General features: G+C 40.0%; 1 protein-coding gene across 1 annotated transcript; it reads left to right on the plus strand.

The window, feature by feature from the left end:
* The first annotated feature begins 1201 nt into the window (after positions 1-1201).
* LOC145502582 (uncharacterized) lies at positions 1202-12905 on the plus strand. Its single transcript, XM_081481909.1, has 10 exons — positions 1202-1277; positions 1534-1872; positions 2818-2938; positions 3469-3674; positions 3993-4177; positions 4654-5334; positions 10114-10325; positions 10714-10754; positions 11357-11453; positions 12082-12905. The coding sequence occupies exons 2-10, from the start codon at positions 1569-1571 to the stop codon at positions 12281-12283; spliced, it is 2049 nt and encodes a 682-aa protein (XP_081338035.1). The 5' UTR covers positions 1202-1277; positions 1534-1568; the 3' UTR covers positions 12284-12905.

A 12905-nucleotide genomic window follows, 5' to 3' on the forward strand; every position in this document is an offset into this window, starting at 1 on the left:
TTATTCACAAACCAAACAAAGGAAGTTAAGGGACGCACAGTTACCCTCAGGTGGGAACAAGGCTCGTGTTCTGCCGTCACGCACACTGTTTATTACAGAGAAGTGAAGCCAGGAAATAATGCAAGCATATGGAAGGTAGTTAATGTGTCGCGATTTGCAGACCACTATAACCTTGAATTGGAATGCCTTAAGGAATATGAAGTAGCAGTTACTGGATGGGGAGCCAGAACACTTAAACCATGGAGAGTCAAAACTGGACAAGGTAAGAAGGGATAATATTGACAATGAAGTATTCAAACAGTTCAGGCAAGAGTGGAAAGAGAAACTTACCTGAGCTTTTTGACGCTTTGGTTTTCCGGCTTGTCGAAATACTTGTTGTAAAAAAACTGAATCCAAGTCCAATATAATATAACAGGCGACGAACCGGAAAAGAGAAGTTATGTGGACCATAGCTAAAAAAATTTCAAGAAACAAATTATGTCTGCTGTTTTCTTTAAAACTGCCCGTAATTATAGAAAAAAAACCTATCTATTAAGGTGGCTGACAAAAGTTTCCAGCACTTTCCAGCAGTCATAAGTACTTTGATGCCGGGTCAGTACTAAAACTCTTTATCAACTGGTGTTACAATATCAGTATCAGACAAATGCCCAATCATTGGTCAACAGTTGTGGCCATCTTCATGTCATAATAGGTTGCCATGGCAACGATACAACTGGTTAAAAACACCCTTAATTTTAACTTTTAGTGCATGTAATTCAAAAACGGCTGCGTGAAACCATTTATAATAATCGATTTGTGATAAGATACAAATACACGAGGTAGTTCAAACTTTAAGGTGGCTCTGAACCCTACCTACAGAATGTTTTTAAACTTTGCAAAAAGTTGTATCTCAACGTGCCTATCACAATTCCTTATGTACGTAGTATGCCCTTCTCGTTTTACGTTGAGGAAAAATGTTTTTTTTTTTTTCACTTTTCATTTAGATTTTCCACAGATCGTAAACTTGACAGTAGCGGGACGCAGTGTAAACATCACGTGGCTGCCTGCATTCAAAGGAGAGTGTTATGACTTTTGGTACCTCATCTACTACAGAAACGTGATTTCTGAAGGATATACAGGCTTATGGGATGTACGTAACGTGTCTCAATATAATGCAACCAACTACAATCTTCAACTCCAATGCTACAAGGAATATGAAATAACAGTTACTGCACAGAGTGCAAACGGAGAAACACCTCTAAACCAAAGCAAACCGTGGAAAGTCAAAATCGAGGGAGGTAAATACAGCAAGAACCAGTAGCATGGAGTACAACTGATGTTATTAGTCTGTTGTGTGAAGGACAACTAGGTGACAGCGTAATGAAGTTCTCATAAGAACTAGTTTTGTATACTCCTGTCACCTGGGCATCCTGTATTCGTAAGTCAATGATATTGACGCCTTGCATTTCATCTAAGCCAATGAGAACAATTCATTTTTTCTGAATTATAGGTGACCGTTAACCACTGATAATCTATTTGTATCGATTATTTTAGGTAACCTGTCTCCTCCCGTGGGTGACAACAAGACAATGGAAATAGACAGTTGCGTTCTGAATTACATGTGGAGTCCTCCAATGCACACTGGATGTCGCCTTACGAAGTATGTAATATACTACAGGGAAATTCAATCAGACGGCAACGAAGCTGATTGGCTGCAAATTCCTATCACTCAGCTTAAAAAAACGTCCTATGTCATACCACTGAAATGCGATATGGAGTATGAGATTGCAACGTCTGTTAAAGATGAACAAACGGAGAGTGTCATGTCAAACTTCTGGCGCGTAAAAACCAAGTCCCCTGCGACAGATATACTTTCCAACAATTTTTTCTCGGGTGAGTTTTTGTATGTTCCTTCTCCATTGCTCAAATAGAGGTCTTAAAAGCCCTTTGATTTACTACTTAACTAACCATAACTAACAGTGCTCAAGCAAAAAGGCACAATATCCTGTTTTCATAAGTTACTGGTTATTTGAAGCATCTCTGGCAGAAAACAAATCTTCCACCCGCGAAATAATTATAAGAGTGGGAGTGGAAGAGGGGGGCGGGAGCCCGGGAGAATAGAGGGCATGAAGCGGGAGAGGAAAGGACGAGAAAGGGCGGGAAGAGGGGATTCTAAGAAGGCGGGAATCAATTATTAAGCGTTGAAATACTTTCAACTGAAAACAAGAACCCAAAATGTTTTTTGACTTACATTTAGCTTATTTTGAGACTTCTGGACCGACGGAAAAACGAAAATTCGTCCTTCGGCTGAAAAACTGAGGCCTTTTTCCGGTAAAATTGGAAAGCCTTTTACGGTGGTTACCTCATGAAAGGTAAACAGGTCATGAAATGCTGTCACTTAAGCTGTCAAAAGATGTGAGTAAGAGGGGCAGGGCTGAAAACAAAGGAAAACGCCATAGGATTGCCCAGCTAAATAACTAGGATGTGTTTTGAGTCTCCTTATTTACAGGGACGAGAGCAAGACGGACGAGGGCGGAAGAAGGTAGATAAAGGTACAGGAAGCGGAAGAGTAGGGTACGGGAAATGGGAGGTTCTGACCGCCGTGTTTCGCCCCTCCCATATAAGATGCATACAATGTATTTGTTAAGGTTACTCCATACAATGTTTTCTTTTTTCTATTTTTCAAATTGTTAACATACTACTGATTGATTCTTTCCACACATCATGTCAAAGTGCTTTTCAAGCAGCTTTGTAGGCATGTTGTGCAATGAATTAAGAAATCTGTCTTAAGCCAGGACACAAAGCGTGTGTGGCTATATGAAGAATTTCTTCACTCAGGCGGACAAACTATTGCTGTGATTGTTGGAGGTCTTGCTCTTGTTGTCATGTTACTTGTGGGGATTGGTTGTCACAGGAAGAGAACAAGAAAGAGAAAACTAAATGTCCTCCTTGCAAAACGGTATGGGAGTACATTTCATTTCTTTCATTTGACTTAAAAGTATTGTCGAGAACTGGGAGAGGCTTTTTTTGTTTAATAAGAAAATTCTTCAAGAAAACAGCTTTTTTGTTCAATCGCCAGTGGGTTACGTGGACTAAGCTTTTACTAGATATATCAACCGATTTAATTCGTATGGTAGTAAATCAAAGTGGACCAGGCGTTGACTCGTTGATATTGAAGGATCCTTCTAGCCAAACACTGAAATTTGACACCTGATTTTTGATGTTTTGAAGATCGTCTTGTGTGGCCGGCTAGTGACACGTTCGTTTTAGACAAAAATCAAACACGAATTTATCCCTAGCGAAACAGAACTGAGTACCAGAAAAGAACTGAGTGCATACTGTAAATTTTCTTTACCGACAGGCAATAATTTATTGTAACATCAGCTCAGATGACAGGGTAAAAATTTCTTCGGCGCAGAGTACACCTGCTCGGCGTTCTGCGTTATGTCTGGAGCAGCGGGGTTATCTATGTTAAATTTTGTTACTCAGGTTAAAGTCCGACATGATTCCCTTACTGCAACGGGAAATTCCACCGGAACGGATAACGTTCATGGAGGAACTGGGTCGAGGGGCTTTTGGTAAAGTACACAGAGGAGCCCTGAAGGAGTTACCAACAGTAGAAATATTTGACAAGCCCAGGGATCAAAGAGTGGAAATCAAAGAAGCAAAACTGGTTGCTATCAAAACTTTACTTGGTGAGCAAAAAGATATATGTGATACTGAACTAGCGTGAGTTCTGTATTGGCCCGTATTGCTACATAATAAAGAGTAGCCCTGTACGTTAAACACTCCTCAGTGGTCAAACAAGAGGGAACCATGTGTTGTATGTTTTATTTTCCTGGACAAACTCTGGTCAGACCGATACGTTTTTTGTTTTGTTATAGCAGATTTTTAGTCAACAGTTTAGTTAAATTTGGTGTAACCATGAAGATTATCTACTGGGCTACACTTATTTCTCGGTTATCACAAGCAATTAGTTCATTTATTTTCTTTTTGTTTCCATGTTATTTTAGCAACAGCCACCGAGGGAGGTAAGGAACTTTTCCTGCAGGAAATTGAGTTCATGAAGCAAATTGGCTCTCACCGGAATGTCCTTAGCATGCTCGGCTACTGGGTAAAGTCAGAACCCATCATGTTGATTCTGGAATATGTTCCACATGGCGATCTTCTTCAGTGGCTAAGAGGCAAAAGGCAACAGGTTTGAAAAAGTTGGCTCTTTTAGAGAGAGATTAAAAACGTTGCTTTTTTTAGCAAATTAAAGAAAACGAGTGGCGTGCATGATTACTGCAAACAAACGCTATGTATTAAAGTTTAATTTACAATAAATTTACTCTAAAATATTGCAAGGATGGCTGTCATTCTCCCAGTAGTGGTCGAAGTCAAGACATTCGTAAGGGAATTTCAATAGGAGAATACAAAATGCGGATCATAACAGGCTGATTTTCTTTTTGACTGGTAAGACTGACTTACAAACATAACTTATTTACGAACAGTGTCGGAATCTAATTTATTTGTTTTGTTATTCACTACCATTAGAAATAAAACCTGTTTGGTTTTAAAGAGTAGTAACACTCCAAGCTATCATAGTTATCAATGCAGTTGCGGCAAAAAAGGTACGAGTGAGCAGTAGAAACTTAAAATGATCTCATCATGCGTGCCATCTCTCAATTGTAGGTGAAGTTTAAGAACAGTATCGATGGGGAAATTTTTGAATATCTGACGCAAGCTACAAATAAGAGCGAGATGGGCAGCGCCAAAACCTCAGGAGTGTCCACTGAAAATAACATGCCAAATAGCTTTGTCACGGTGAAAGAGGTAGCGTTGATGAGTAAGAAGTTAGTTTTCAAAGCGTCAGGTAAAGAAAAAGATGATGAAAAGAAAGAAGAGGAATTTGAGCAGTGTTGCCATGAAGTTATGGAGGTAATCCTGTCTACAAGAGGAGAACCTGGGACTGCAAGACAAGAACCTGCACTGGTCTGTTCTTATGATGAGAGAACTGACGGCAACTTGGGGCACAGCCATGAAGCTGAAACAAAAACAGGAGAGGAAAAGTGTGACGACGACAGAAAGGAAGGAAAAAAGGTGAAAGAGGAGAATGAATGCAAATATCCTGATCACAGTGAGTCTCAGTGCTCCCCCCTGCCAGTGACTGGGCCATCTGGGATTGATGAAGACCCACATCACACCTGTGATGTATCTGGGTCTGACAGCATGATGACGCCAGTTAGAAAGGAACATAGGGAGATCAACATAAACACACCTAAGGACGATGACCATCCTAAAGACGTCGAGCAGGCTGACAACTTTTCTTCCCGCGATCTTCTTTGCTTTGCCTGGCAAATTGCAAACGGAATGGTAAATAGAGTCAGCGTAGAGACTCGATTGATAAACTCTTTGTAATGCATCAGTCAATTCCAGCAGTGCCCATCCCCCCCTTCCCAGGCTAACCCCCGGGCATTAGCATTTTTTTAAAAAAATGGGCAAATTCCCCGGGGTGGGGACGAAGAAAGAGGGCAAATGCCCCGCCCCCGGGATCGTCGCCTTCCCACACCTCCGCAGTTTTTTAATTAATCAGTGAATGAAAGGGTCAACTGTTCTTTTTTTTTTTTTTTTAATTTAAGGTAACACGTCTTAACAAATTACACGGATCACAAATTACAAATTACAATAACAAGGTACTCTGGTATGGCTACTCCGATACTACAATGTACATTACTTATTTACATCAGGTGTTACTAACTTACATTAGGGAAACGAATAGCATAAAGTAATTAATGAATTCTGACAGCACACATTAGCTATAATTAAATTAAACACGATAAAATTCAAGAAATAAAAAAAAAAGAGAAAGAAAAAAAACAATAAAAGAAAAGGAAAACTTAAAATTACAAAATAAACAGAAAAGCAAACAAACAACTAATAGCGCGGAGAAGGGGAAGAGGAACGATTTCTAATCTTGATTTAATACAATTAAAAGTAACTTAGTCTATAAAGTTTGTGAGGAGCACTGTTACGTTACGAGTACTTTTTCGGAGAATCAAAAACGGTCAACTGTTCAGTATTTTAATGCAACGGTAAGACTTAAAGGACAACAGTACGTGTTCTTTATATTTCTTTTAACAGTTTGCTAGAGGATAGCTGGGATTGCGGCGGACGTGCCCCCACCCGCGAGCGATGATAGGCGCCTGTATTTCCAGGCTACTTTTTCTGTGAAGTTTCAAGACATTTTAAATCATGATGTATTGCTTTTTAAGAGCAGCTTCGTCTAAATATCTACTAGACTTGGAAATAGCGAAAAAATCGAATTTCTTCAAACTCGCCCAGAATGAAGCCCTACGGGTACTAGTTAAAAAAATATTGTTTTAAGTTCGATAAATCAAAAATTATTTTTTTCCGCAATTTTTTCGTTTCGATGCCCCAAATCGGCCAAAATCCATCGAAAATGAGCGGCATATTCAGAGGTTCGTAAACTCAAAAGTAAAAATCTTCATTAAAAACTGATTGTACGTCGTATTTGTACTTCCTTTCTTGTCTATTTAGAGCTAAATAGATCGTGATTTGATTAGCACAAAAATATTTGATGAATTTTCTAAATTAACGACCCAAGACAGCTTTACAAGAGGTCTACATTTAGCCTATTTTCAAATGCTAAAAAGGCGTTCTGTTACGCGCCTTTTCCCAAAACGCCTAGTTTGGTCCGAAAGAGCATTGTTTCTTCTTCAAATTAGTGAAATAAAAATTTTGGGTAAATAAAATCGCGAGCGCTGAGATAGCGAACTAACTGCAGCACTTCTTCCTGAAAACGTGACCTTTGACCCAAGTGTAACGAAACCGATTACTGCAAGAAAACCCGGAAGAAAAGCAAACGCTTCGTTATTTTGAAACAATTTCTAGGGATATCTCTCCGAAACCATGATTGCAAGAACTATTTCCAGATATGAAATCTTACAGGGTCAGAGAAGGAGCTAAAGGGCGCATTTTGACACAATAACTTTGTTTGCTGAGAATTGAATTGAAGACAATTCCAGTGAAATTTGCAAACTTGAAGTATGTTAGCCGATACTTACCTGAATATTTATATTTATAGAAGAGTGGTCTTCAAAAGAAGCTGGACCCAGATTTGGAAACCTCTAAAAGAAGAAATGTTTAATATTCCGTGACCTGCCCGCTGCTATAAATACCATGCACATGCCAACCGCATGTTTGTCGTAAAACCAACTGAACTCCACTGACAGTTTCCATGGGCAACTCCAAAATAAACAATCGATCCCAAAAATGTAAAGTGAAATTGGCTGTCTTCATGAACAGTTAGAAGCTAGAGTCAAGTTCCATTACCTTTTAAAAGTGTTTGATTTTACTTTGTTCACTCAGTAATTACTGTCATGTTCAAATACTGCGTAGTATCGGTCACGCCAAAACACGACAGACCGCGCAGACTGAGTAAGTTTCCCATTCAAAGTCTCGTAGGCGTTTGTCTATTGAATCATAAGTCAAATACTGCGCTTGTGCAGCCTGTGGATAAATGACAAACTTTCAGATATATTTAACACTATTTTGTTACTAGACCCAAAAAAAGGAGTCACAATGAAAAGCCCAAACAAGTGTCTGCAGTCTGAACGGTCTGCACTGTTTTGGCGTGACCGATTCGCGGTATTCGAACGTGAGAGTAGTGAACAAAGTCGACGCAAACAAATAAAATCAAGCACTTTTTAAAGGTAATGGAACTTGACTCTAGCTTCTAACTGTTCATGAAGACAGCCAATTTCACTTTACATTTTTGGGGATTGTTTATTTTGGGGTTGCCCATGGAAACTGTCAGTGGAGTTCAGTTGGTTTTACGACCGTGACATGCGGTTGGCATGTGCATGGTATTTATAGCAGCGGGCAGGTCACGGAATATTAAACATTTCTTCTTTTAGAGGTTTCCAAATCTGGGTCCAGCTTCTTTTGAAGACCACTCTTCTATAAATATAAATATTCAGGTAAGTATCGGCTAACATACTTCAAGTTTGCAAATTTCACTGGAATTGTCTTCAATTCAATTCTCAGCAAACAAAGTTATTGTGTCAAAATGCGCCCTTTAGCTCCTTCTCTGACCCTGTAAGATTTCATATCTGGAAATAGTTCTTGCAATCATGGTTTCGGAGAGATATCCCTAGAAATTGTTTCAAAATAACGAAGCGTTTGCTTTTCTTCCGGGTTTTCTTGCAGTAATCGGTTTCGTTACACTTGGGTCAAAGGTCACGTTTTCAGGAAGAAGTGCTGCAGTTAGTTCGCTATCTCAGCGCTCGCGATTTTATTTACCCAAAATTTTTATTTCACTAATTTGAAGAAGAAACAATGCTCTTTCGGACCAAACTAGGCGTTTTGGGAAAAGGCGCGTAACAGAACGCCTTTTTAGCATTTGAAAATAGGCTAAATGTAGACCTCTTGTAAAGCTGTCTTGGGTCGTTAATTTAGAAAATTCATCAAATATTTTTGTGCTAATCAAATCACGATCTATTTAGCTCTAAATAGACAAGAAAGAAAGTACAAATACGACGTACAATCAGTTTTTAATGAAGATTTTTACTTTTGAGTTTACGAACCTCTGAATATGCCGCTCATTTTCGATGGATTTTGGCCGATTTGGGGTATCGAAACGAAAAAATTGCGGAAAAAAATAATTTTTGATTTATCGAACTTAAAACAATATTTTTTTAACTAGTACCCGTAGGGCTTCATTCTGGGCGAGTTTGAAGAAATTCGATTTTTTCGCTATTTCCAAGTCTAGTTGATATTTAGACGAAGCTGCTCTTAAGCTCGCAAGATCTGTCTGGAAGATCGCATCATTTGAATTCGCAAACCTTAAGTATTTTAACTCCACTTTCATGAATTTAAAAAATGCTAGGCTAGTTTTGAATGCGAAATAGTCGTGTTCACGTCAGTGATTGTTTTGTGATAAACAAAATATAGTTCACCTTGTCGCTTATAGTTTGTATGCGTACAAGTAATGAAGAAATATCTAAAATTGAGAAAACATACCTTTAAAAACATCTGCAAGTTTCTTTAGTCCCTGACGGACAAGCCATTGTTCAACAAATGCCTCGTCTTTCCCGATGAACTCTTCCATAGCACTGTCACACGCGTGTCGAATGCCCGGGGGTCGCCCCGGGGTACGCAAATGCCCAGCCCCCGGGCCGCGATAAAATTGCGGATGCCCCACCCCCGGGACTGACAACGTAAGCAAATCCCCCGCGGTTGCCCGGGGGGGATGGGCACTGCTGGAATTGACTGATGCATAACCGTCGTGTACATTTTGGACTTATTTATTTGCTGATTACAAGAATTAGTTGAGATGTCACAAATTACGTCTTTGAAAATATAGGCTTTGATGTATGTAATATATCAAACACGATAGACGGTGTTTCATCGGGATATCCAAACACCGAGAAGAGAGTTAAAAATACGACGCGCAGCGGAGTATTTGTGGCGAAATTCGAGGTGTTGAATAGCCGATAAAACACTGTCTCGAATGTTTGATATATCTTTTCAATCAAAACCAGAACTAAGGAGTAAACGGACAAGTAAAATCGTCAAAATCTATGTTAATTAAGACCGGGTATCTAGAATGCGAGCAGTCTCTCTTTTGCCCGAAAATCCTTGGGGAAGAACGCAAAGAAGAACGCAACACAAGTGAGCGGTGGGTCGGAGTGTCCGAGCGTGATATGGGAAGCCGCGAGCCGCTACTCTCTGATCACGGTTCGCCGCTCGACCCGCGCATGTCACGCTCGCACGCTCACTTGTTTTGCGTTCTTCCCCTCGGATTTCCGAGCAAAAGAGAGACTGCTCGCAGTCTACCGGGTATCCAGACCTTCTTCACAGTTGAGATTTGTTTTGTTTTAACTTGATGAATTACTAATGAGTTTGAAAACTGTTGTTCTTAGCAACCTATCTGAAAAGTAGTAGTTTGCCACCCTTGTATCACATATTATATTGAAGGCGTTTAGCAACTAAGATGAAGTGTGCCTTTCAAGTTTAACTCCAAATTGTTGAAAAGAAGTAACAGACTGCTACAGTTTGTTACAGGACAAACGTTTTTGTGTTTTAATCGCTTTTTTCCGGTATTTGTGTTGTTATGTTTTATTTTAACAGGATTACTTGGCTGGCAAAGGATTTGTTCACCGTGATCTGGCAGCGCGAAACATTCTTCTCGGTGAGGACAGAGTGGTGAAGATTGCCGACTTTGGTCTGCTACGCGACACTCAGGGCAATGTATATGAAATGAAACACACAAAAAAACTGCCAATCAAATGGACAGCACCTGAGGCACTACATAACAGCATATACACTACTAAGAGTGATGTGTAAGTTATTTTGCGTCCCGACTTGTTTACTAAGATTGTATCTTAGTAGGACTGATCGACTGAGGCATTTGCTTCAGTTGTTGGCCTATTGAGTACAGCCACCCACAATGACATGAAAAACGTGAGAAAAATTGCAAGCATTGCCATAGTATACATAATTTTTTCCCCTAAAAACGTACCTCCCCCCAACCTAAGTTCAATTTTTAGATAAATGCATAGTTGAGGAGAAAGTATCTCATTGTTTTTAGAGCCGAGATGACACAATTGCAATGTTGAATGAAGGTTTGTGCGACTCTTTATGCTAACCCTAATATAGAACTTAGACCCGAGTAAATGAAAGCGAGTGAACAAAATTTCTCTGATGTTTTGTTTCATTATTTTAATTCAGATGGTCCTTTGGAGTTCTTCTCTGGGAGTTGACCACAATGGGTGAGAATTGATAATTTCTTAGAAATAGCCATCTCCTTTTACATGTAAATAGGAAAACTTTCACTTTTATTGGCCACAGTAATGTGCTTTGTATTAAGGGGTACATCAGTGTTATATGACTATTATTTTATGTTGGATTGTGTGACAAGTATTCCAATCTCACTAGAGAGGAACCACTAAAACTCATCGTAATTATAATACTCATTGAAATCGCTTTACCTCCACAACAACATCGTCGTCGTCGTCGGCGTTGGCCTGTGTTGGCGTTGGAATAGCAGCTAGGTACAGGGAGAAGAGTCCAGGGGCGAGGACGCAGCCCTGCTTCAGTCCCGATGTAATGGGGAACTCTTCAGTCAGCCTTTTCTCATGGAAGACACTTCCAGACATACCTTCATGCAGAGCGCGGACCAGGCCTACGACACTGAACTTTATTTCTGTTTCCTATTGAATACGTTCATAACAGTTGCGTGCAAACTCTCTTATAGTTACGTTGTCTGCAATATCGTATAACGGCGCTCAGTTCATACTGCATTCAGCTGAGGAAAGTCACCTTTCTAACAAATACAATCCAAACACTTGGTTTCTCCCTTATTTCTTGTCAGGAGGCATTCCATATCCAGGAATAAGCCACAAAGAGTTGTACAGGCTTCTTAAGACTGGGTATCGTATGGCCAAACCAAAAAGCTGTTCCGATGAGCTGTAAGTAAATCACTGCTCCTTCTTTGACTACAAGTCATTTTGCAGTTGCTCAGGAATTTATAAATATTACCTTGTAGAACAAACATATTTTAAATGCGTGATATTAAGGTGTCTGCCTGAGTTCGAATAATCCAATTTAGAACGTACACTGTAAAGGGATGATTACATTTAGTTTCAGAACATGTTAGACCGGTTTTTCTGTTTAATAAGATCTGTTCAAAGGAAAATCTCATGAGTCAAATAGGGACGATATTTTTTCCCATTCAATTTTAAATGCACTGATTTCGGCCTGGTCATCTAAACCCAAGAGGGTTTTACAACTGCGGGTTTTATTTTCGTAATCTTTTTTATTCAGGGGAGCAGGCATCGCCTAGTGGTTAGGCCGCCCGCCTCCCACCAATGTATAGCCCGGGTTCGAATCCCGGATCCGGCGTCGTAAGTGGGTTGAGTTTGTTGCTGCTTCTCATACTTGCTCCGAGGGCTTCGGGTTTTCCGGTTTTCCTCCCTCCACAAAAACCAACACTTCTAAATTCCAATTCGATCTGGTAACAGTGGACGGAGAGCCTCTCCGTGGGATTTGCCCCGCAAATTCCTATTAACTTATTTTATGTACGTTAATTGCCATCAGATACGGCCTGATATTAGACTGCTGGAAGGAGGTGCCCGATGAACGACCAACATTTGAACAACTGATTGTACAACTGGAACAAATGATGACAACGGACACTCCTTATTTTGATTTCGAGAAACTCGATGAGTCCGAGGCTTACTACGATGAGGCATTTTCTGACAGTAACGAAACAAGCGGCAGTCTTGACACAAAGTTGTAAATACAAATTGGCTAATGTAAAAAAATGCCATTAATATGTAAATTGTTAAACGTTAAGTTGCAAGTGTAGAAGTCAGTCCGCAAAGCCTTCACAGCGCGGTGCATGAGCAAGGTATAACATTAGCTTATTTGATTCCATTGGTTTATTATGAAACAATGACGATGACTCTTGCGGGAAATTATTGCGGTCAGTCAGGGAAGCTTGACGATAGAGGATCATAGATGTGACCCATGATTTCTCGTCAGAATTCGTTTTGTCTATTCCGACCCCTATGCTCCACTCAATTTCATTGTTTACGGTCCAGTCGAATGCGACGGAATAACTCGTGCATTTTTCCAGAATAAATCTTTCGGCCCGAGTAATAAATTCAGTGTTAACAACTAACTCGACATTTCCAGTGTAAATCTGTTAATATCTTCCCTGAAATCTGAACCTCGTCATTCTGCTCTCACAGACTGGAGTCTGAGATTGCTGAACTACGTGTGGTTCAGTAAGAAAGCGAGAAAGGTACTTTATGCTCCCGTCATAGTTTGCTCATGCGCCGAACCGTGCAACAATTCCTTTAAAGATTTACTACTCTAGGGACCGTTCATTTTTTATAAGGTAGGGGGGGCTGGTGGGA

This window comes from Orbicella franksi, chromosome 1, assembly GCF_964199315.1.
Source record: "Orbicella franksi chromosome 1, jaOrbFran1.1, whole genome shotgun sequence".
Taxonomy (NCBI): Eukaryota; Metazoa; Cnidaria; class Anthozoa; order Scleractinia; family Merulinidae; genus Orbicella; species Orbicella franksi.

Excerpts from the sequence above, each read along its gene's own strand:
- LOC145502582 (XM_081481909.1), top strand. The coding sequence starts at position 1,569 with ATGGAAATAGACAGTTGCGTTCTGAATTACATGTGGAGTCCTCCAATG. Across the intron at positions 2,939-3,468 it reads AATGTCCTCCTTGCAAAACG|GTTAAAGTCCGACATGATTC; the intron begins GTATGGGAGTAC and ends TTTGTTACTCAG. Across the intron at positions 4,178-4,653 it reads TAAGAGGCAAAAGGCAACAG|GTGAAGTTTAAGAACAGTAT; the intron begins GTTTGAAAAAGT and ends TCTCAATTGTAG.